At 45.4% G+C, this 26,102-nt stretch overlaps 1 protein-coding gene across 1 annotated transcript in view; it reads left to right on the plus strand.

Annotated features, from left to right (window-relative positions):
* The window catches only part of LOC147691938 (uncharacterized), a 95,089-nt gene that overhangs the window by 26,064 nt on the left and 42,923 nt on the right, over positions 1-26,102 (plus strand). Inside the window, exon 4 of the mRNA XM_086938219.1 lies at positions 16,315-16,428. Coding sequence (XP_086794345.1) covers positions 16,315-16,428 — 114 coding nt within the window. The remainder of the gene's footprint in view (positions 1-16,314; positions 16,429-26,102) is intronic.

Genomic DNA, 26,102 nt, shown 5'->3' on the forward strand with positions numbered 1-26,102 from the left:
AGGGTCTCAAGGCGCTGGGGGAGGGGGATCTACTACTGCTCGAACAACCAGGTCTTGAGTTGCTTCCTGAAGGCGAGGTGGTCCTGGGTCAGGCGGAGGTGGGTGGGGAGGGAGTTCCATGTCTTGGCGGCGAGGTAGGAGAAGGACCGTCCCCCTGTGGTGGCTCTACGGATGCGGGGGATGGCGGCGAGGGCGTGGCTGGTCGATCGAAGCTGGCGTTTGGGAGCGTAGAAGTTGAGGCGGCTGTTGAGGTATCCTGGGCCTTGGCTGTGTAGGGCTTTGTGTGCGTGGGTGAGGAGACGGAAGGGGATTCTCTTGTTGACCGGAAGCCAATGCAGATCTCTCAGGTGTCCGGAGATGTGGCTGCGACGGGGATGTCCAGGATGAGTCGTGCTGAGGCGTTCTGGATCAGCTGGAGTCTCTTCTGGAGTTTGGCGGTGGTTCCGGCGTAGAGGGTGTTGCCGTAGTCCAGTCGGCTGGTAACGAGGGCCTGGGTGACCATCTTCCTGGTCTCCGTGGGGATGCACCGGAAGATCTTACGTAGCATGCGCAGGATGTTGAAGCACGACGAGGAGACGGCGTTGACTTGTCTGGTCAAGGAGAGGGAGGAGTCCAGGATGAAGCCCAGGTTGCGTGCGTGGTCTGTTGGTTTGGGTGCGCTGCCTAGGGCGGGGGGCCACCAGGATCGTCCCAAGCGGCGGGTGAGGATCCCAGGATGAGGACTTCCGTCTTATCTGAGTTCAGTTTCAGGCGGCTGTTCTTCATCCATTCGGCTACCTCTTTCATCCCTTCGTGAAGGTTGGCTCTGGCGGTGGCGGGGTCGTTGGTAAGGGAGAGGATCAGCTGGGTGTCGTCGGCGTAGGAGATGATGTTGAGGTTGTGCTGGCGTGCGATGTCTGCGAGGGGGCTCATGTAGATGTTGAAGAGGGTTGGACTGAGCGAGGAGCCTTGAGGGACGCCGCAGATGACTTTGGTGGCTTCAGATCTGAACGGAGGGAGGTGGACTCTCTGTGTCCTTCCGGCGAGGAAGGAGATGATCCACTCCAGTGCCTTCTCCTGGACTCCGACGTTGCTGAGGCGTTGTACTAGGGTACGATGGCAGACAGTGTCGAAGGCCGCGGAGAGGTCCAGGTGGATGAGGGCCGCTGTTTCTCCGTTGTCGAGCAGCGCTCGGATGTCATCGGTGACTACGATCAGGGCGGTCTCGGTGCTGTGGTTGGCCCGGAAGCCAGACTGCGAGAGGTCGAGGGATCCGTTCGTCTCGAGGAAGGCGGCCAGCTGCTTGTTGACGGTATTCTCGATGACTTTTGCAGGAAACGGGAGCAGCGAGATGGGGCGGTAGTTCTTGAGGTCGGTGGGGTCGGCTGATGGCTTCTTTAGTAGAGCGCTGAGTTCGGCGTGCTTCCAGCTCTCCGGGAAGGTAGCGGTGTCGAAGGAGGTGTTGATGATGTCGCGCAGGTGGGGTGCGATGATAGCGTCGGCCTTGTTGAAGACGTGGTGAGGGCAGGGGTCGGTAGGAGATCCAGAGTGGATGGAGTTCATCGTGAGGACGGCGTCTTCGGTGCTGATCGGAGTCCAGGCGCGGATGGTGGTGGTGGGGGGCGGTGGTTCGGTCGTGGTGTTCGTCGGTTGAGTGCTGAAGCTGTTGTGTATGTCAGCGATCTTGTTGTGGAAGTAGGAGGCAAGGGAGTTGCAGAGGTCTTGCGAAGGGGTGATGTCGTTGTTTCCGGCGTTGGGGTAGGAGAGCTCTTTCACGATGTTGAAGAGTTCTTTGCTGTTGTGTGCGTTGTTGTCCAGTCGTTCCTTGAATGCTGTTTTCTTGGTGGCGTGGATGAGTTGGTGGTGTTTTCGGGTGGAGAGCTTGAGGGCAGTCATGTTGTCCGGTGTTGGGTCTCTGCGCCAGGTTCTCTCGAGGGCTCGGCAGTTCTTCTTGGAGCTCTTGAGTTCGTCGGTGAACCATGGGGCCTTCTTGCTGCCGGGTCTGCTGGGTGGGGTCCTCAGTGGGGCGAGGTCGTCTGCGCAGCTGTTGATCCACTTCGTGAGGTTGTCGCGGCCTGGCTGGGGTTCGCTGAGCTGGCGGGAGGGTGCTGGCTCAGGGATGTGGCGAGTTGGTCGGCCGCGATCTTGTTCCAGCTTCTTCGTGCAACCTATTGCTGGTGGTGGTGGATTGTGGTCCTTCTGAAGCTGAAGTGGACGCAGCTGTGGTCCGCCCAGTGGAGTCCGGTGGCGTGGCTGAAGACGATGTCCTTGCTGGATGAGAAGACAGCGTCGAGTGTGTGTCCGGCGAGGTGGGTGGGGGTGGTCACCAGCTGCTTGAGTCCGAGGTTGGCGAGGTTGTCAAGCAGGGAGGTGGTGTTGCGGTCATTGTTGTTCTCCAGGTGGAAGTTGAAGTCCCCGAGGAGGATGTAGTCGGCAGAGGGGAGGGCGTGCGGGCTGATGAAGTCGGCGATGTCTTCGCTGAATTGAGTGCGTGGTCCCGGGGGTTGGTAGATCAGGGTGCCTCTGAGGGTGGTCTTGGGGTTGGTGTGTATCTGGAAGTGCAGGTGTTCGGCGGTTGTCAGGGTGTCGTCGGTGTAGGTCGTGATGCGGATGGTGTCTCTGTGGATGATGGCGATGCCTCCTCCCGTCTGTTTGTCTCGGTCTCTTCGGGTGATCTTGTAGCCCTCTGGGATGGCGATGGCGATGTCGGGCGCTGAGGAGTCGTTCATCCAGGTTTCCGTGAGGAAGGCAACGTCAGGAGCTGTGGTGTCGAGGAGGTTCCAGAGTTGAACGGCGTGTTTGTGGACGGAGCGGGTGTTGAGCAGGATGCACTTGAGGTGGTTGCTGCTGGTGTTCGGCTTAGCGGGTGCTGGTGTAGTGCAGGTCCGGATGCAGGTGAACTTGCAGGCGTGGCAGCTGAAGGGTCCGTGGGTGCGTCTCGGGGTTGCTCGGTAGCATCCCTGGATTCTGCCGGTGTTGAGTGCGTTGAGGGTGGCGGCGTCGTACGTCCGGCGGGTGGGCTGGGGTCTGCGGGGGCCAGGGGTCATGGCGCTGGGCGCGGTCCAGGCGCAGACGGGCTTACCTGCGGCGCACCATCGGCGCTCATTCGGCTCGCCCGCTGCGCGGTCGCTCCGGGGGCGTCATAAAAGAGGAGCCGGGAGGGCGGGTCAGCTAGGTGGCCGGATCGGGGCCAATGGGCAGTGGGGGGGGGCGGTGACGAGAATGGGCAGTGGCGGGAAAGGGCCGAGGGCCGAGGGCGGCTCAGCGGTGGCTGGGTCGTCCGGCGGCTGGGGGATGGGGGGGGGCACACTAACGGCGGAGCAGGGGGGAGAAGGACACAGAGCAGCGACGGCAGGCGGACGGCGGGCTGCGGGCAGAGGAAGGCAGCCGCAGGGTGCAGGTGCTGGCAGGCAGGCAGCGGGCAGTAGCAGTGGTGTGGGGGCGACCTCACCTGAACCAGGCTCAGCGGTCGCTTACTGCTTAATTCTACACTAATACTACAAAATATACTCAAGGCTGGAGAAAATAATGTTGGCAACATTACATTTTACCCCAAACATCACAGTACTCCCCCCCTTAGAGGGGGGTGTCACTTTACATCAGGTCAATGTTACCATACTAAAAAAACAGAATCACAAGCCATAATATCTTGTTCCATCACTGACATCAGGGAAAATAATACATCTGCAATCATTATAAGTGATGAACCATGCAATCATGTGCGCACATTACAATCCTTAAGTCATTGCAGCCTTTCAAGAATAATCATTACTGTCATCAATAACAACACCCTTAAATAAAACATTGCCAATAACACTTTTAACTAAAGCAATAATTAAGCATTGTACATACACTTTTAAATAAAGCCTGGTGCAAATGTGAACCATGTGCCTCTGTGTTTGTGAGCAACCTTAGACCACATGAACTGCAGCCACAGAACCAGGCTCCAGAAGCTGCTGCACTCCCAGGTGTTGTAGAAAAAAAGCTTTAACCTTGAGAGTGCTTAAAAAGACATGTAAAGCCTAGGGTGGGCATAATTCTATTGACCCTGCATACGTAGGGTCAGTTTTTCAATGAACATTTTTTTTGGGGGGGGGGGAGCTGCTGCACTCCTGCAGCACCTCACGCTTTGTTTTTTATCATTTTTTTAGGAGTGTTTGTATAGCGCATGGCTCCCCGTAGGCATCCCAGCGCTAGCAGAGGCAGCAGATAGATCACAGCAGCTTAGTAGGTGGGGTTTTGAAAGAACCATGTTTTAAAAGTTTACGGAAGGACAGGAGGTTGGGCTCTGAACGTAGATGGAGGGGGAGAGCATTCCACAGCTTGGCAGCAGTATAATGGAAGGACTGCCCATCACTTCTCATCCTTTAATTTTAGGGACAGAGGCTAAATAGAGGTTGGTTGAATGTAGGCATCTGTTAGGACGATAGGGGGAGATGATGGAACAGATGATCGAAGGGCCTTTCTTCCAGCAGGACTTATGAGCAATACATAGGACTTGAATTTTATTCTTTCCATAATCGGGATCCAGCGCAAGGTCTTCAGGGCACGTCTTGCAGAGTGGCTGTTGGGAATTTTAAGCAGCATACATGCTGTGCAGTTCTGAATAACTTGCAATTTGTTAGTGTTAGGCCCTGGGATTCCTAGATACAGAGCATTTCTGTAATAGAGGCGAGAGTGGATCAAGGGTTGGACCATGAGTCTCGTTGCTGAGAAGGGGAGGAGCGGGAGGACTTTGCAGAGCATTCGTAGAGTGCCACAGCAGTAAGTGGCTAGTTTCGTTGCCTGCTGATCAAATGTGAGTGCCCGATTTAACCACATGCCTAGACTTTTGATCTGGTTTTTGGGCGTGGGCGGGGAGCCAAGACAGCTTGGCCATGCTCATCCAATGTCAAAAATGGGTAAATTACCCAGGAGCATAAGCTCCGTCTTGTCTCCATTCAATTTGAGAAAGGAGGATTCCATCCATTTAGCAACTCTTTCAAGGCAGGGGCCTATGCTGGACGAGGTGCCTTCTGGGTGATTGAAGGCCACCACTAATTGGGTGTCATCGGCGTAGGTGACAATTTCAATCCAGAAAGGGAGTGCAATCTGTGCCAGGGGGCTCATATAAACATTAAACAGAGTCGGGCTCTGGGACAAGCCCTGAGGGACGCAGCAGCTAAGTGAGGTACATTTTGAAATGTTGTTTCCTTCAAAGACTTGGAAGTTCCTATCCTCAAGGAAGGACTGCAGCCAGGTGATAACACCGCCCGATAATCCAACCTTCCTTAGCGTGCGGATCAAGATGTCATAGTTGACAGTGTCAAAGGCGGCACTGAGGTTCAAAAGGATGATAGCTTTCGATCTACCTTGGTCAATAATCTTTTTGGACTTTTCTACCACTGCCAATAAAGCAGTTTTGGTCCCATGTTGGGGCTCCTGCCATTATGGGGCCACAACAGTGACTTAAAACTTGGGCCTAGTCAAACCCTGCTAGGCATTATGACACTCCCCCTCTTGGGAGTGTGAATAGCTAATGAGAAGCTATGGCCCATTCCATTGCTGTTGCAGCATGAGCTTGCAGCTTTCCTATAACCATTTATTTTTTTATTCCGGCGGGGTCTCTGGTCCCACCTGGGCACCTCGCGTTGCTTACTTGGTTAGAGATGCCTGTCAGTCACCCCCAGCTGCCCCGGCTGGCTTACCACCCAAGCTGCATCTCATTAGCTGCTACAGGAACTGGCTACTCTTCTCTCCTATGACCGCTTCATGGGGGCAGGGAGTTTTGCTAGTGGTGGCCGCAGGTTTACCCCAGACACGGGCACAGTGTGTGGGGCAGGCCCACCACAGCTGAGCGAACTGCACTCCCCCTGGATCTTTAGGGGCCTGGGGATGTGGACCTGTGTTCTCCTCCCCGTCTCAGGTGAATGTGACGGTGCTCCCCCTCCCCGTCTCCATTGGGGGCCCAGAGTTTGAGTCTCTGGCCCTTTTCTTGCTTCTTGAGGTAGGGCACAATGGCGCTCCCCCAGCTTCTTTTGGTGGTGAGGGACCAGAGAATGGGTCCCGGGTGTCCCAGGTGCAAAAACTTGCCTGGGGGTTGGGATCACTGTGCCTCCTCAGCTCTGGAGCCGGAGGCTCATGCATGCCTTGTTCCACATTTCTCAATTCAAAGCTCCCTGTGTCAACCCCCAGTTTCTGGCCCATCCAAGGGTTTAGAAACCTCCACTCCTCACTGACATCACTGCCATGGTCTTTCCCACCATATCTTCAAAGAGGAGGCCCCTCCTGTGTGGGCTTCAGAGGTCTGGGCTCAATCCCTTGTTCAGTGAGCCTGCCTGCCCCATCACTGGTTCAGTTTGACAGCTAATTTATGGATGCATATTTTCTTCTCCACCCCTTCCTCCTCAGGTGCTGTTTGAAGCACTGTTAATTGCTCTCTTTGTGTTGAGAGGCATTTTTTCCTGCTGCTGCAGAGCAATTTAATTAACTTGGCCTTGCAGGGTGACCAAAGGCCTGGGCTCTGATCCTGAGCTGAGCCAGATAATTATGACAATTCTAGATGACCCATTAGATATACAGATACCTTCTAGGAACTTGCACATTTGATCTTGGTGCATATCTTTTTCCCTAATTCGATACCTCACTGGACTATGTAGGCCAAAGGGGAGTGAAACTACACTCCAAGATTTCCCCCTTTTTATATGACAAAGTGACACTGCAGACAAGACAGTAAAGCACTCTGACTTTCCCTGTGAGTGTCCACTAATATTATAATGCCTACCCAGGCTAATATTTAACAGTGCAGTCACTTCTGCACCAGGCTATCTGTGCGCAGTTACCAGACTGCGTGTGATGGCAGTCCATTTACATTGTGTTTACCATGGGTGAGTCACCAATTGTGAGGCTTACCCACAGAAAAAAGTCCAAAAAGAAAATCCCAGCAAATTAAAAGGGCAGAACCTACTTTGTTACACTCACTATTGGCATCTTTGGAGAGCCTACTTCTTCCTTTTTCTGATTATATAACAATAATAGAGCAGGCTTAGAAATAGGCACGCTGCAGGTTGCTGCGAGTGTTATAAAGCTATCTTGACAGGACCCCTAACAAGAGGTGATATTCACTGGGGTCATCAGGTGACACCTCTTGACATAGCATCTAATTCTGCCCTTACCACTTTACCCAAAAAAACACTGAACAGTGGCATAAAAAAGCCTCCGCATCCCCCACGGTGCGGAAGGGGGCGAGCTCCATGTACTTTGCAGGGGAGCCCCCTCATGTTTCGTTAACCCCTTCGGTGCTCATGACGAGCTCAGCTCGTCAGGAGGTATACCTCTAGGGTGCTCATGACGAGCTGAGCTCGCCATGACCACACCCATTTACATTGTGTTCCAGCACAGGGGAAAAATCTGCCAAGCAGCCAAGGTGTTAAGCCTCTGACACTGAACTATAAATCTGCTCAGGGCCCTGAATACAGTGATATTTCACTAGACAGGTAGCCCCTTGGATTTTCCCACAGAATCACTGCCACCCTGGTTGTAGTTTATTGGGCTAGTAGGAAACTATGGAACCAGCAGACATTTTGTAATCCCAAACTACCCATTTGGCTAAAACATTTGCTTTTGGGCAATTACCATTTAAATGAATCTTCTTTTCCCATTTTTTGTTCAAGATTGGGAACACTTACAATCAGTCTAAAACCTGTTATTAACATTGTAATCAATCAATCAATCACGGCATTTGTGAAACGCGCTACTCACCCGGGAGGGTCTCAAGGCGCTGGGGGCGAGGGGTATGTCACTGCTCGAACAGCCAGGTCTTGAGCTGCTTCCTGAAGGAGAGATGGTCTTGGGTTCGTCGAAGGTGGGTGGGGAGGGAGTTCCAAGTCTTGGCTGCCAGGTAGGAGAAGGTGAAACAAAAGAAACCTGAACTGGATATTACCTTGATCGAAGGTGGGTAGAGAGCGCTTCTTTCATTGGCCATTCAACAGAATGTAATGTGGTAAAATAATAGACTTCGGGACAAGCTCAGGTGTCCAACTTTACAGCATTGTTTGATCTTGGGCAAAACCATACTCTCAATGTGCATAAGTCCCCTGATCTGATAATATTTTTGCAGTTCAATGGCTGCATTGTGCTGGAGTCTGGACCCATCCTGTGCTGCAGCTTTCCCCCCCAGACCTGCATCTCTTTCACAGTACCTAAATGGCTGAAATTGTGTTTTGTGTCCACCCAACCAGGTGGCTTTAGTTGTCCAATCAGGCAGCTAGCAGCGAGCATTAAAAAGTAGCATATTTGGCGCTACCCACTACTTTAGTGCAGGCAACAGGACAGGCCACCCAAATACAGGAGAAACCTGCAAAAACACAAACAAAAGGATGGCTGGTCACCCTATAAAGGCAGCAAAGGGATATTCTTTTACTTACATGGACTGTACAATTAAAGGTTGAGTTTGATGTAATGATACCATACAGACTTTTCTTAATTGATGTCTGGAAGTCTTGGTGCATCCTCCTAGCTGTGTTAATGGGAGATGCTCACAAGGGCCCAGAAGCCAAGCCAGACAATGCCCTTCTTGTTTTAATGTTCACTCCAAAGGAGTGCACTGGCATGTTTTACATGAAGTAAATGGCCAGATAACAATTCCAGTTACAAAGCACTCTCCCATTCCATGTCTCTGCAGGAACAATAATGCTTGACTAAGCCATGTCATCACAAAACTTTATATTCCTCTGACACCTTCAATAGGGACAGTTGGAAACACCCCCACAACACCCTGGTAAACCTCTAGTCTTACTTGGCAAACAGCTGCTTCTGCCATCAGAACACTTACAGGAAAATCTCTGCAACTTCACAAAGCTTGAAACTTCACAAAGCTTACAATGCTCCTTGCAGGACTTAAAAAACACGCTTCGAGCTCACTCAGCTCAACTTTTTTCCTTCCTTGCTCATAATAGTACTTACTTTCTTCCTTGAATCCTCTGAAACTACACTGAGTCCTATTCTTCAACCTTTCCTAGCACAGACCATTGAATTAGTCCCTTTCAAGCAAGTCAAACCCCAATTCATCAGGTGATATGGCCACTTTGTTGTTTTCGTCCTGATAGATCGTTTACTGGACTTTCTCTAGCAGTGGAGTCAATTTTGCATGGATTTTCAGACCCTCTTCTTTCACAAAATGATTGGGGAAGGACACAATTGTCAACTGTCCTTTTTGTGCCACTATTTTCCTTCTTATGCTTTAAGTGGAATCCAGTGCTGGTCTAATAAGCTACGTGAATTCTGTTAGTGGCCGGAATCCAAACTCTTTTCTGAACAAGGATAATGTTCTCTGTAACGCATCAGGAGCTATGAGTCTTTTAACTTTTCTACATACTGTACGCATATAGAGGCTTTATGGATTTTTTTTCTGTTTTCTTCAGTCTGTGCCCTCATTCATGAGACATTTGTTCACGATGAGGTAACACCGAAACAGGGAGGTATGCTTAACTCATTAAGTATGGCTAATGTATATGACGTTACAATGCATGTCTTTACAACATAGTTTTTACATCGTAACTACCATTGCAACGCATTACTTTGCAACGCATGGCATTACAACGCATTTTTAGAAACTACCATTACAATGCATACCATTACAACACATAATACTTTTGGGGCAACAGTGGGGTAAGTGTTGGATAGTGTAGGGGTAAAAATTACTATTCCCACTCCAGTGAGTGCAACAGTACGGCAAGTGTTGGATAGTGTAGGGGTAAAACTCCCTATTCCCTCTCCAGTGAAGGCTACAGAAGGGTAAATGTTCTATTGTGTAGGGGTAAAAATACTATTCCATGTACCCCAAAACCCATACCCACCCGAAAACTAAAAAATCCCCATTACTTACCTTATAATGCGTTGTAATGGCATGCGTTGTAATGGTATTAGTTGTAATGGCATATGTTGTAGTGACATGCGTTGTAATGGCATGCGTTGTAAAGGCACCTGCATTGAAGCAGCTGAGTTGTAAAGGTAGTGCGTTGTAATGACTGCGTTGTAATGGTTGTTTCCTGTTTTTGTGTAGCAAAAACCTAGCTATAAAGCAATAGATCATTGTATAAATTGAGGCAAACATTCAAATAGGGACCTATTATTCATTAGCATAAGGGTGTTTTTTATGTAGTGAGCCTTTTGCTAAGCTAAATCAAACTAAAATATTGGTTTCCACTATATGGATCAGGTCATCCAGCCAACGCATGTGCAGTTAGGGGGAAGGACTGCAATAGGGGTGTATTTGTAATTTACTTACAGAAGGCAGGCGTTTGCTTGTTTGATTCTCAGGTGTAATAGGCAAATTTCCGGTACATATAAGAAGGTCGTAGTATGTTTTAATTGTGAAGTTCTGGGATTTTCTTTGTTTGTTTACAAGTTTTTATCAAACATAATTAATACATTCTGCCCTTGACAAGGCAAGTCATGGCATGATGATTGGAATTGATCATATGCCAGGAACAGATGTACTATTCTGTGTCACCTTATTTGTGATCCTTGTGTAATGTATAAGTCCAATAGAGGTCTCTAGAGTACACTAATATCACAATATACCATAGCACAACTATATAATATCAAAACGTTTCAAATAGGATAAGCAGTCCAATATACCTTGTATTAGATAATAAAGTAACAACAGTGCAGGAGTGATGCAGTCCTTAATCAGGATTCAGCCTTTAACAGGTAAGAACGTAGTGGGTTCCAAATGCCTTGTGGTCGAGCAACCAGTAGTAATGTTGCAGCATAAATCCCTGGAAGTTTTGGGATTTATGCAATTACCTCAACCAATTGTTTGTTGGGCACTTTTCATATGGGGGGGGGGGGCATATTTACAAGCCCTTTGTGTCGCTCTTGCACCATGCACGTGGTGTAATAATGACCCAACTTCAGGATGAGATTTATGAAGCCATGCAAGGCCACCTTGTGTGGTCCTGAGTGGCTTCATAAATCTCGAGTAAGGAATGCACTGCAAATCGCTGCATTTCATTACTGTGCACCCGGGTAGCGTTTCCATTGGTGTTGCGTGGGTGTTCCCATGCAACCCGCGTGGTATTCGAGGCAGTCCCAAATTTACCAGAAGTGGTAAACCTGGGAACGCGCCAAAATGGAGCGCTTCCCCAGGTGAGGCGTAATGAAGACTAATCTTTATTTCTCCTCATTTTTCCTTTTTCTGTGTGTGCTGCAGAATGCAGCACACACAGAAAGAGGAAAAAGCCTCAGGGGATTGTTTTTGTACAAGAAGGTGCTCCTTCCTGCACAAAAAGCAATCCTCCTTACAACGCAGGCACCCTTGCACCATGGTGCAAGGGTGCCAGCATTGGCGTTAAGCAGCCAAAAGGGCGCCAGCGAAGAGGATAAGGCAGTAATGCATTATATTGATTTAAATACGGTGCATTCCTGCCCGTTCCCTGTCACGCAGTGCATTGCAGAAAGGTGAATTGCTGCACTGCACTGCATGACTTGGCTATAAGTATAGCTATGAGTGTAGTGGCCATGATTTTGCCTTATTGAGATTTGTTATAGCTCCAATACAATGATTATCACAAGGAAAGTGTACTCTACTCAAACCTGTGAATCAATGCAATTATTATATCCTCTATTCATGCAAGTATCAATTTGGCAAGTAGGCATCTTGAAACTATTCCTGTTGTAAAGCTTTTCAGTGTACATTCTTCACTCTATATTGTAGGTCACTAGAATTTATGGAATGTCTGACATTTCTTTTATTTCAGTTTACGTTGTCCCTGTTTGTCTTTAATTTAACGCATTGGTTCTTAACTTTTGACATCTGAGGAACCCCACATAGTTCATTATAGGAACCCCGGGACCCCCTCTGAATCATTATTGAAATCCCGGGAGCCCCCTGAGTCATTAGTAGAAGCTGGGTACCTGGCCTAAGCATTTTTGATGATTTGAGCCACAAAGCAATGCACCAAAAATACAGAAATAAGCAATCATCAAAAATACACAAATGTTGAAATATTTAATTTAATTCAGAAGCAAAATTCGAATAAAAACTCAAAATGGTATTCTTAATATTAAGGTTGGAGAGTTTCTAGATTCATTTGAGGTAACTTATCGTCCATACTATACTTACACTGCTACAACCAATCAATTAGAGAATACTAACTTAATTTTTAGCCTCCAATTTCTTCACATTTACAAAACGCTGTAACATTTTCAAGTGCACGTTTTCCTTCAATATTTATATACACTTTATCAATCTGTTAATATTATTTAACTGTATTAGGTTTAAATTTGTTTTATTGGGACCAAGGGTCAGGCATTACAGACACATTAAATCACATCATTATGCATTTATGTCAGACCACTTGATCAACTTTTAAATGTAACTCCTCTACCCCCTTCCACTTGCCCTCCCACCTTCCGGGTACCTAAACAACAATCTGTTGACCAAATGAGAAAAAAAAGGAGAGGGTCTGGGGTAGTATTATATCTCACTGTCCGCACCCCATAGGGGTCACTCCGTCTGCGCTTTAAGGCGGAGCAGCCACAAATACCCAGGACAAGTGAGTTCTGTGAATTCCTTGAGAAGAGTCGGAGGAACATCTTCCATAGTTCCTGATATGCGTCACTTCGTTGCTCCAGAGTCAAAGGAAATCTTTCCATCCCCAAAATATGCCACAACCTATGCAAGCTATGTAATCGTGTCGGAGCTCTTTCAGTCCCCCATGTAGCCAATATGGACTGATGTACCGCACCCAGTGCCAGGGCTATGTGCCTGCCTCGTTGAGAATGCAGCAGGAACGTAAGCGGGTTAGGGAGACCTAGAACTATATAAGAGGGAAACCTAGGTAGTTGGGTATCAAAATGTGTGTCAATATCAAGCAGTACCTCCCCCCAAATTTGATTCAACTTGGGGCACTCCCAGTCTATGTGTAGCAACGTTCTCCAGCAATCACACCCCCTCCGGCACCTATCACTTCTTTCTTGGTTCATCCGATGTAGTCTCTCAGGAGTCAGGTACCAGTATAAAAAGATTTTCGGCGCTGTCTCTATACTGCCAGTGTTTGATGCAGTGTGTCCTGCTCGGAAAAAAAGATATCAAGCCACTCTTTTGTGGATAACTGTCTACCCACCTCTTGCTCCCACCAGAGCTGTGAGGGTGACCAAATCATTTTGCACTGCCTATTAGGTTACTAACCCTTCTCTAGCACTAGTCAGTATGGCATGTTTGTTTGATTCTATTTTCATTGTTCTTACCAAAACATTTAGTCTTACTTTCTCACTTGGTTTTGATAAGGACACAACAATATTACATCTTGGGAAAACTAAAGAATGAAGGTTTAATGTTATATATGAAAAGTTAGTAAGAATGGTCAGTAGTTAGTAGTTGCATTTTGAAAAGCAGTATCACGAGGTATATCTCAGTTTATTACATATGTTAAGTAGATGGAATCAAGCATCCACAAAACAACGCTAAAAAACAGGAGTGAATTAGCTGACATGTTGTTCTTGGTAAAATGATCAAATAGCAAGAAAGATGACTTCTTTCTGTTGATGTAGACAATACTCCCTTTTCGATGATACTGATGGTGTCATGCGGTTATTGAGTCATAGAATCTCCATCTGTTCAGCAAGTAATGATCTAACAGTTTGTGTCACCTGCCATGCGTCTTTGATTAGGGTTATTGAAAATAAAGGTAGAGGTGTCTACATTTCAAAGAAATGTCAGAAACCAAGTAAAGCCTTTACACTGTTTCAATCCAAGATTCTTGGATTTTATTACAAGCCATGGAGATATATACTCCTGTGCCCTTCTAGAACAAGGTTCTATAGTTTCACATCGTTCAGAATTTAGCTGCATTAAGAATTCTTTCTTTGATGTGTCTCTATATCAAAACATTGAGTTCAAGCTAAAGTTGATGAACGTTATGTAAAAATGTTGATGTTATGTTGCTAAATGTATTATTGTTCATGTTTGCAGCAAATCACATTTCCCTCTCCACAAATTTGCATTTTAATGATTGCGTCTCCTAAGCAGGCATTGAGGTTTATGTACTAAGATGTCTACTTTGCTCATAGGTTAGAAACCCTTTCAAAAATGGTGAAAGGCACCATTTGATTGGAATTCTATGTTTGAGCGATGGACATTGTATTAAAAACATGTATTTCTTCCAGTTAGGAGTTCATTGTTTACTTTGATATCTGATTCACACCAATTATCTTGCATGCTAACCAGTATCTAACATGTAAACATCAGAAATCTCACTTGAGAATGCAATATTGGAGAGTTTAGTCCCTTTTAGACATCCCTGATAAAATACACCTTGAGAGGTGTTGTTTTGATGTGGTTATTATTTATCAATAATCTTTAATATGACTGTAGCAATCAATCTTTCACCTGCTGTCAAAAGACAAGCAATTTGGATCTACTGGCTCAAACTTCATACATTTGCACTCTCTTGATTGGCCCGTAATGAGTTTAATATATGTTAAATTGAAGTTGTTTTAGTATTCCCAAATCCTCTCTTAGAGGCCTTTACTTTTGTAGGCAAACATTTATACAGTTAGCATTTTTTTTTACTTGGTTCTTTTATTAACCTGATGGTTAGATTAATTTGTTACCCTACAAGCTTTTTTTACCTTTGTCTAGGGGCTCATTTGACTTGATGATTGGAGGGGGTTGGGATCCTATTTTTATTTCTCTTCTGAATAGAGCTTTCACTTTATTTTTCATGTCCATATGATATGTTCTGTATTTTCAACATATTCATAGTTTCTTCCTCTGAGAGTGGGCCAAATCTTCTTGAAATAATCTGATGTGATGGTTCTTTTACAGGAAATCACATTGCTCACGTTTCTCAGCAACTCTTCTCTTTACTTAGAAAAAAAAAGAATCGAGGAACTATATCAGGATAGGAGTCTTTTAGTTTACGTATGCTCGAAAGGGCTACTGAAAGTAATCTTTTTTGCTGTTTTACTAATAGGTTGCCTCATATTTATGCCTAGCATCCTTCTGCTAGATGCTACAATGTCTTTGTCCAAGTCATAAATTGATTTTGGGAAGTCTTTTTTTACATAGAGGATTTCTTTTTGTTATTATGAATGGCTACCATTTTAAGTTTCCTTTATTTACTAATGTGATATAGCTCCTCGTTCAATTTGGATAAATAGCTGTCTATGTGTATTTCATTTGTGTGATATAACATAATGAGAAACCTGTGTGCTGGGGTCAGTAAGCATTGCCTCCTTTGATTGGCAAAGTGCTTCCTGTACATGCTGGTTTAACAATTGAAAGAGTACCTCTTGTACATGCAGATATAACTTCTGTAGAGATGATGTAGGAAAGTGGCATTCACACTTGTAGGGCTCCTTTGTGCCCAAAATGGCATTGTACATGTATTAGACTCACAATATACAGCTGCCATCAATAGCATCTTATCTGCTAACCCATCACACCCCTTTCAGTATTACTTCTCATTGAAGTTCACAAAGGCTACAAATTGCTTACCCCTACTCTCCAGGTGGTCAATGTCTGATAAGTAGATTTTAACTCTATTAACCAAAGAGTGCCACATTTAGAAGTGTAAAAATTTTGAATCATATTGTAAAACATTGTTATATAATGCCATTATATTTTGAAAGTTTGCCTGAAACTCTCTGTAAACAGTACAGTGAGATTTTTCCCTATGATGTCAAGATCTTCTTGTTTTCTGTTGTGCCGGTAGACAGTTTTTGATTTCTTGCATTTCTGGCTTGCTACAACTGGAATGTAGCCAATTAGTGATATGCCTGCTTGTCGCTATGAAATTACACGTCTGCTGGTAAGCTACAGTGGCCAAGTACCTCCATGGTGTCTAGTCTGCTCTGAATACTATCTCTCTGCCTGTTGATGACTTGACTGCTGCCCAGGCATAAAACAATGGATTATACCCTAAGGGGTAGTCAGGGCATGAAGGAAAACATATGAGATCTGCTACTCTGAGCAGTACAAGCTAAATATACTTTCAGCCAGATGCAGTAGGATTTCCACTTTAATGTTTTGTGGCTTGTGTCTTAGGCACTAAATCCATAGAATTGTTGAAGGATCCGCATACACACCAAAAAAGTCACATGCAGTATGTCTACACCTTGTCCCGTTTTCCTCCAAGTTTATATTTTATTATGTTATGTCTGCTCCCTCTAGCAAAGAGTAAAACATATATGTGGATTTGTGTTTCGACCCCTTACCATGTGTCTAAAATAGAAATAGAGTAAACATTATGCAAAAAGATAGACACTTTCAATGGGATTAGAAAAAATAAGTCAAACAAGATATTTCATATGAGAGTTTTAATCATTCTTTCTGCCATTAATTTACAGGTGCTGTGATTGCAAACTCTTCTCTGACATTCAGGAAACATGGTGAGGAAACCCAATGTATGACAATTCTTCAAGACTCAGACAGAAAAGAGAGCAAGAATAATCACAACACAGGTCAGCAGGAAACATTGGCATTATTTTATGCTGTGAGATATTGGGTTATTGGTTGAGGCGGGTGTAAGCCCTTCTTAAGCAACACCCACACACTTTGTCAGTGTGAATGTAAAAAAAAACCTAAAATTAACCAGTGCTTAACACTCTATTAGCTTGGCACAAAAGCAGTCAGGCTTAACTTAGAGGCAATTTATAAAGTATTTAAACAGCACACAAACTGTAGTAAATTGAAAACACAACACAAGAAAAATCCCATACCAATTTAGAAATATAGAGTAAAATATTATACAATTTTTGACAACAGAATGATAAAATCCGGAAACATGCAATTTTAAAGATTTAAGGGAAGTATAGCTCCTAACAGCACAAAGCGCCACTTGCGGTTATGTGGTTGTGTGAGACCGGGTGAAAGTCACAAGCTCAGGCCGACCGTATCTTTGAAGTGCAAATGTGACAGGTGACAGTTCCAGCCCCTCAAGTCACAATGGCCCCTCCTGCCAACGCCCAGAATGTTCATTAGGTGGCTGTCTGGGAGAAATATACAAAGACCAACTGAGAACTGCACTTAGTCATGTGACCCAGGAACAGGCTGCAGGCACCAAATGGTTAGGGAAATAAAAAGCTAACTTTCTAAAAGCAGCATTTTTTCAGAATTGTGACTTAAAATCTGAGTTTACCATTAAAGAGAGTTTTAAATTATAATTCCTCAGACACCATACGTGATTTTTTTGTGTTTCCTTGCTCACAAACAAAGTTACAACTTATTAAATGTAATTAGGTACCCCAATGTTAGCCTATCAGAGAGATAGACCTTGCAATAGTGAAATACGAATGTATGTGTTTTTACACTACCACAGCACTTAAAAGTACATGTCAAGCTTTTTAAACACAACGCACCCTGCCCTACTGTCTGTTTAGGGCCTACCCTAGCGATGACATATATGTATTAAAAAGGAAGGTTTAGGCCTGGCAAAAAGGTTTATTTTGTCAGGTCGAAATGGCAATTTAAACTGTTGTATAGTTCCTAGGAATCCCCAGGACCTGCACGTTTTGGATGACCTAAAATGAGGGCTTGGTGTCCAACCCGCTTCCAGACACCCTCACAGGATATGTCAGTCGTTAAACCAGCTAGCCCTACAGTGCCACTACCACCTCCCGTATCTTACAGTGATGTAGGTAGTTTCTGGCAGCAACTGAACATGACAACCCTGATTCATTAGGGATCGTGGAAAACAGTACAGTACTTTTTGCTCGGTCACTCATGCTTGCTTATTCTCAGAAAGTACACAAGAGGGCAATCAGGACATTTCAATAAGTATTTACTGGTCCAGCGTTAGTCTTGTGTAAAACATTTGCTGCGACAATCAGGAGACAGAAGCATACAAAAGAAATTGCAAGAACTAATATGGTAAATAGTATATACATTTCTACCATACTGCTAAAAAGATGAGCATATACTGTTCAGATAAAATAGTAGCATTTTCATAATCCTATAATGTGGGCCCTAAGTAATTTGCCTAAGTGTACCTAACCTAGAAATGTAGGTGTAACATGTATATATGTATAGATATATATATTATCCACCAAATGCCCGAAAGCTTCAGAAGCGCACACAACAGCAGATGAAAACCAACCGGTTTTTATTTTCAAAGCAGGAAACTCGCATCCTCATTTCTGGGTAATTCTTCCTTGACCTGACGCGTTTCGAGTATGATTCTCTTCTTCAAAGGTCACTTGTAAGTATGCGTGTTGCGCAGGGAGTTTTGAATCAACTGATTGACAGTTAGTTGCCGCCCATTTGTAGGCCGTGCTTAGTGCTCACAGTGATTCCTGGGATCTGTAGTCTTGTCCCAGAACAACTCGTTCCCTTTAGTTGGTCCTGCGATGCCACCATACAGTTATATTAAACCCTCAGTGGGCCCCTAATGCATCTGCGAGTTTAGGTGTCCTAGTCCGCTGTGCTGCATCACGAGTAGAGACTCAGTTCTCACCACGCAGCCTCCTTTCAGTCTTGTGGATGGTGCAGCCTCCCACGGCAGGGCTGCTGTGCAATAAATTATCCACCAAATGCCCGAAAGCTTCAGAAGCGCACACAACAGCAGATGAAAACCAACCGGTTTTTATTTTCAAAGCAGGAAACTCGCATCCTCATTTCTGGGTAATTCTTCCTTGACCTGACGCGTTTCGAGTACGATTCTCTTCTTCAAAGGTCACTTGTAAGTATGCGTGTTGCGCAGGGTGTTTTGAATCAACTGATTGACAGTTAGTTGCTGCCCATTTGTAGGCCGTGCTTAGTGCTCACAGTTATTCCTGGGATCTGTAGTCTTGTCCCAGAACAACTCGTTCCCTTTAGTTGGTCCTGCGATGCCACCATACAGTTATATTAAACCCTCAGTGGGCCCCTAATGCATCTGCGAGTTTAAGTGTCCTAGTCCGCTGTGCTGCATCACGAGTAGAGACTCAGTTCTCACCACGCAGCCTCCTTTCAGTCTTGTGGATGGTGCAGCCTCCCACGGCAGGGCTGCTGTGCAATAAATTATCCACCAAATGCCCGAAAGCTTCAGAAGCGCACACAACAGCAGATGAAAACCAACCGGTTTTTATTTTCAAAGCAGGAAACTCGCATCCTCATTTCTGGGTAATTCTTCCTTGACCTGACGCGTTTCGAGTACGATTCTCTTCTTCAAAGGTCACTTGTAAGTATGCGTGTTGCGCAGGGAGTTTTGAATCAACTGATTGACGTCCTAAACTGGCAAGGGAGTTTGGTGAACAACATAATCAGCGGGGAGCCCTTCCTCGCAGGACAGCACCATCCTAGAAAATTCGGTGAAGCTGCGAGGCGGAAACTGTTTTTCGCCCGTGATGCAGTGCATCTGTTTCGGCACACAAAGACCAAAGTTCATTCCGGACCCCTACTATAGGAAATTTAATATCCTGCATAGAGAATTCCACAGAACCCACTGAGGGTGAAAACGAACTCTAGGGAATGGACTACCACTCCCAGCATGCCTAGGATCAACGCTGAAACGAGGCGGGGATATAAACAGGCATGCAGAGAACTCTGTGAACATTTATTCCAGCTGCCCAGATGAAGAGGCTTCCTGCCTTGAAACGCGTCGGCACCGATACTGAGAAAACCGAAAGGAGCTGTTGGTATGCCTTTGAAATAAACCGAATGGTTACTATCAGATGCGTGTGCCTCCTAAACTGGCAAGGGAGTTTGGTGAACAACAAAATCAGCGGGGAGCCCTTCCTCGCAGGACAGCACCATCCTAGAAACTTCGGTGAGGCTGCAAGGCGGAAACTGTTTTTCGCCCGTGATGCAGTGCATCTGTTTCGGCACACAAAGACCAAAGTTCATTCCGGACCCCTACTATAGGGAATTTAATATGCTGCATAGAGAATGCCACAGAACCCACTGAGGGTGAAAACGAACTCTAGGGAATGGACTACCACTCCCAGCATGCCTAGGATCAACGCCGAAACGAGGCGAGGATATAAACAGGCATGCAGAGAACTCTGTGAACATTTATTCCAGCTGCCCAGATGAAGAGGCTTCCTGCCTCGAAACGCGTCGGCACCGATACTGAGAAAACCGAAAGGAGCTGTTGGTATGCCTTTGAAATAAACCAAATGGTTACAATCAGATGCGTGTGCGTCCTAAACTGGCAAGGGAGTTTGGTGAACAAGATATATATATATGTATGCATCTTGCCAAGAATCCCCTAGGGAAGAGCCAGCCCCCTCACCTGATGGTTAACAATGAAGGACCCAGTCTCTGCTTCCAGGATGACACCCCGCAAGGGGTGTCAGACCTCTGTGTGTCGAAGATTCAGCATGAAGTACCTTTGTCAGCATGGAAGGAATTCTTCTCTAATTTGCAGGGGGTAACAAGGGTCTTATATACTAGAGTGGTCACTCCATGGTGGTGGTGACCCTTATTCAGAATTATGCAGTGCCTAAGGGCATGTTTATGTATTGGCATGTTTATGTATGTCAGGTACAGGAATTATGATAGAATACTAAGAACCTGGTGTTGAAGAGACAGGAGCAAGCTACTAGGTAAAAGATCACCTTTTTCCGAACTGTTATTGTCGTCTGGATCGGACAATGTATGTAAAAAGGGGTATACATGACAGGATTAGCCTAAAGGACATGTCAAAACCTATACAGGGTCTGCAGTGGCAGACCTGAGAAATGTTTTAAAAGGCTACTTAAGTGGCTGCAGGCCCACTAGTAGCATTTAATTTACATGCCCTGGGTACAAGTAGTACTACTATATTAGTGGCTTACAAGTAAATTAAATGTGCCAATTTGTTGTAAGACAAATCTTACCATGTTTAAAGGAGAGAGCACAAACACTTTAGCTCTGGTTAGCAGTGGTAACGTGTGCAGAGTTCTAAAAGCCAAAACAAATGGGTTTCAGAAAACAGGAGAGGCGAAGTCAAACAGTTTAGGGGTGACCCTGCAGAGAGGGCCAGGCCCAACAAGTATGATTAGAATATTATGTAATAAGTGATAAAGTATAGGAAGTTGCAGAGGGAAAGTAAATATTGAAGATCCCTTATTGGTTTAAATGTCAATGGAAAACAAACAGATGAAATTGTTCAAATTGGTTGAATATCTTTATTCGGCGACTTAATCACCATAAAAGAAGACATATAAAATACATTTCCAATACACTATTAATATTTAAAATACAATAAAAGAATAGGGTGCAACACAATCACTGATGTACTACTAGCAGATATGACGTCAGACCGTTAAGCCCCCCGGCTGCAATTTCAGTAGGCGGGATCGCGTCATCCATGCACTTCCCAAGAACTTTGCTACCCCACAAATCATAAAGGAAGATGAAGAGTCCGTAGAAAGTACACGAAGAGCTTGACTATAGCACCTCAGTCCCAGTTCCCTGCACACAGGTTTCAGCCAGAATTTGCGCGCCCCTTTGTAAGCAGGGCAGGCAAAGAATAGATGGGCCACAGACTCTGTTGGTGCTGCACAGCCAGGGCATGAACGCAGGGGGGCACCAGAGTTTGACCATCTCACCGTAAAATCAAGCACCGGAAGCGTCCCATATCGCAATTTTAAGTATAGTGCGCGATCAAGGGGTTTAGTTATCAGGTCCAGGAAAGGCTCCAATTTCCTCACACATTTAAATAGCAAAAATTGGTCCGTGAGTGAGCCCCCTCCCATGGCCCTCCACACATTACTCTGAACCCAGTCCCAGTATAACTTTTTGATCACATCCTTTGGTGGCGGCGATTGTGTCTCCCAAGCATCTCTTAGCCCTAACTTAAGCACTATGTCTTTAAGTTTATTCACCCATCCTATTTTTTTCCCCGTATCCAGTAGGAGAAGATCGTCCAAACCCTCAGCATATTTAGCGAGTTCTTCCGTTCTTCTTAGACGGGTCCAGAAGAGCAACGGGCGTAGCCTTACCAAGTCCTTTAGTGCTCTTCTGCCCAGATCTAATCTCAGGGGAATTAATGGGGTGGAAGCAGGAAGAGCCACCACCTTCCTTAGGAAATTATTTTCCGCTGTCGATAGATCTGATACATTTTCGAACCCCCAAAGTTCAGAGCCATATAATGCAGCTGGGAGGATCTGACCCTCGTATATGGCCATCGCCGGGGAGACAGGTTTACTGCTTGATTCACGGATTTCCCTCAGGATCACCCCCGATACTCTTTGATGATTGAGTAACATTTTGGCCAAGTGATCCTTCCATGTCATACGGCTGTTTATCCGGACACCAAGATAATCAAAGGACTCAACCAGCTCCAAGGGAACACCGTTCAGCAGGAAGTTGTTTTTAAATCTTTTAGAGGGGGAGAATGCCATCAATTTAGTTTTTGAGGTATTGATGGTTAAGCCTCGGGCGGTACAGAAGGAGCTAAACCGGTTCAAGAGTTTTTGTAGACCCACCGGGGATTTGGAGATTAATATGGTGTCGTCGGCAAAGAGTAGAGTGGGGATTCTTTCCCCCGCCAGGGATGGGGCATCCGTCTCCTCCCCCTTCAGATGGTCCACCACTCCATTCACGAAAAGGGAGAAGAGGGTCGGTGCCATAACACAGCCCTGGCGTACTCCTCTCCGCACAGGGATCTTCTCTGTCAATTGTCCCTGGGATCCCCATCTAACCCTTGCATAATTCCCCTCGTGGAGCTTTATGATAAGGGTCAGGAGACCACTCGGGAATCCCATCTCACCTAGAATCTCCCATAATTTTGCCCGGGGGACCAGGTCAAATGCAGTCTTGAGATCTATGAAGGCCATATATAAACTGCCTTTCTTGATGGTGACTTCCTTCCAATAGATAACAAAAAAGCGAAAAAAGCGAAATTATGAAAGCTACATCTTTACTGTAGAGATCATTTTAGCAGGAAAGGGGAAGCAGTGTCCCATTTCTCTCAACAGAATTTATAAAGTTTCAAAACATAGCTGTAATGGCATGCATGTATTTTATATTAATAAATCAACAGATGTATAACCCATTATTACTAAGAAAGTTTTTATGAAGGATATTGTATTTTACAGTTGTGTCATGCAAAAGTGTCTTGTATGAAGTATAGCTTATGTGCGATTTAAAAAAACATTTTATTTTTATCTATAAGACATAATTGATTAGAAACATATTACATATAAATGTGAGCATCATGGCATAAAGGTTGTTTTTTGCTTTCTTTCTTGTCCTCTTACCTTTGGAAAGGATTTAGAAAATCAAACATGGGTTCCCAGTTCGTTTTCGGATTTTGTTGTTTGTCTCCATACCCGACAAATCAATACATTGATACTACGATTCTTTCACATCAGGCTTATTACAGTCCAGCTATAATCTTGCAATCTGTAAACTGGTGAGAACAACAGTGGCAATGAAAATACCCTTGAATATTTCCGGAATTAGTTCAGAGTACCATGGCAATATTACTTTAGGCGACATCACAATTTCTATTTTTATCAGCTGGCCAAGCTACCTTTTCACCTGTTGCCAATAAATATGTACAGCCTGGCATGTAATAAACATGTGGACTGTGTTAGCATTGTCAGGATGACATCTAACACTTTTTGAATCAGCTTGATATCCACATTTATGCAACCTATCCACCATATAGTAAATATCCTGAATAAATTAATAATGGTGAATTTTAAGCCTAGAAACATTTAAAAGTTTGTAACTTATTTGTTGTGGGGCATGATGGCGACCGTATTGACGATCGTGTAAGCCCAGGCTTCCGGACCTATACACCTCTGTGTTTGGCGCCGCATGTTGTCAACAGGATGAATCCAATGTAGAAATGAAAGAAATAAAAAGCGGTACCTGTAGCTGCTTACAAAGCGACAAAACAGCAAATCGAATCCTTCCGGTGGAACGGTATGCTCTCGTCTGCCGACCGTGCTGTAGCGGTGTCCCGAGTAGCGGTCCAGCGGCTGCTAGAGTTGGTGCGGCGGTCTTCCGGATTCACGTTTGCCAGAAGACTGTGGAGTGTAGGCGGGTCGGCCGATTGACATCCTCAATTCTAATGCCTCCAAATGCTGGGCGCTGCAAGACTCGGACCCCCACGGAAGCTGGAGGATCCGGAGGGTTACGAGACAGCAAGCATAATGACCCGATTGCGGAGGGGGTAAAAGATACCATGCGGCTGGAGGCAAGCGGTAAGAGAACTGTGCCTTCTTTATTTTTAAAAGGGAAAACGAAGAAGCAACTCCCCTTTGCGCATACAAGCCCTGGCAAAGGAATGGGACAGAACTGTAAAATGAGGGAAAGCTTTAATACTGACGCAGGGCTTAAAGAGGTTCATCTACAGAAAGACGATTTAACAGGGGCATACCTGGCAAGTTGAATGAGGGGGAAAGGATCTAAACACATTTGCTAAAACAGAGACTGATATTAATCTTGAAAACGTAGAGATGAAACAAAACATAGCAGAGGTTCCTGGTGAAGATCTCTTGGTTGTATGCGATACAATGAATGCGCAGGTGCATCAAGCCCCAAATCAGAATATTGTAAGAGTTAAAGAAAATTTAAGCAGTCTAAACAAAATAAAAGAGATCGAATCTTGGGCCAATCTTTTTTCTCTTTCCGATCCATCAGACGGTTCCGAAGATGAGCTCGAATTAACCTCCCACCCAAGACGAAAGAGGGGTTCTCCTAATAGCAGCCATAGTGACCTCAGTAACTTTCATCAGGATGATTGAGGGACAGATTCGCCAGGCACGCCGGATAGCAGTCCAAGAACAGTGCGGAAGAGAGGCGGGTCGGGTACAAGCCCTAAAATCACTGAAAACACAGAGGCTATGCAATGGGACTATTTCTTCTTAGCTGAGACTGGAGCTGCTGGTGTGACCACTGGAATGTTGCACAGTGAAAAGACCTTGGAGAAGGTCTAGGTCATTTCACTAGTGGTCATATATCAAAGTATAATGGCCCATAGAGAGGAGACATGTGTTGAAAGTCAGCGCACTCAAGGGACTTGTCGAAAACTCCAGAATTTGGTTTGCAAGTTAGCCAAATCGTGCACTGAGTTTGCAGAAAGATTTAACGAGGCTGAAACGAGCATTTCTAATCTGGAGAATGAACTAGCGGCACAGAAGGCAAACACAGAAACAATGCGCACATTGAAGGATGAGACTCTCTGGAAGCTGACAGACCTTGAAAATCGGTTTTGCCGCAATAATCCACGGATCCTGAACATTCCTGAGGGTGCAGAAGGATTAGATGCGAGAAAATTGATCAGCGAGCTATTTACTGAGGCTTTTCCAGGTCTTCCGCAATGGGATTTGAACCGGGAGATCCAGAGAGCACACAGATTCCTCTTCACGCAGCGTGTCAGACCTTGACAAAACACAGCCAGGGCTATTTTAATATCAATTAACAACTTTTTGGCCTGAGAGGCAGTCTATGATTTAGCACACCCGATCAAAAGAAATTAGGGAAGGGGATGGAATTTTTTGTGCGCCCAGATTACTGCCCCCTGACTGTTGAGAAAAGATGCTAACTACGGCAACTCATCCCCCATTTTAAGGCAAAGGGGCACATTCCTATCTGCGGAATCCAGCCAAGCTGAAGGTTATTTTTAAGGAACAAACCCAATTTCTTACTGCAGAAATGCCAGCTAAAGAATATCTGCAATCCCTGTAAGAGGGGATCGGATTTGCAGGACTTGGTGAAATATGGTGAGGACAAAGTATAAGGACTCTTTTCTTTCCTGTTCAGTTTTTTTTTTAACGGGGTGGGCCGTGGCTTCTTTGAGTTTTTTGTGCTTTTTTTTCTTCTCTATTTATTCATATATGTATACCTCTTATAAGCCTGTTTTCCTCATATACAGCACTAGGCTTATGATCGGGCTCTCGCACTAAAGGGGGAAAAAAATAGGGGGGAGTACAAAACAAAAAAAAGGGGGAATGATATATTGTTTTTTCAGGGGGTATAGCATCCAGGGGGGCAGGAGCTTGATCTATCTCTGGGACCTTTAGGCTCAAAGCCTCGTTTCAGGGTAAGGGAGGGGGAGGGGCTGGGATTCGGATGAAGCCCTGTGTATGAAGATTGGCTGGGTGGGTGGGGAGGATGCGAGACACCTGGAGGTGGGGGGGGGATAGAGATAAAAACAATCCATGATAGTGTACAAATAGAAAGTGGAAAGCATAAACAAACAATGCACATGGTCTTAGAC

This window comes from Lissotriton vulgaris, chromosome 9, assembly GCF_964263255.1.
Source record: "Lissotriton vulgaris chromosome 9, aLisVul1.2, whole genome shotgun sequence".
In the NCBI taxonomy this organism is placed as follows: domain Eukaryota; kingdom Metazoa; phylum Chordata; class Amphibia; order Caudata; family Salamandridae; genus Lissotriton; species Lissotriton vulgaris.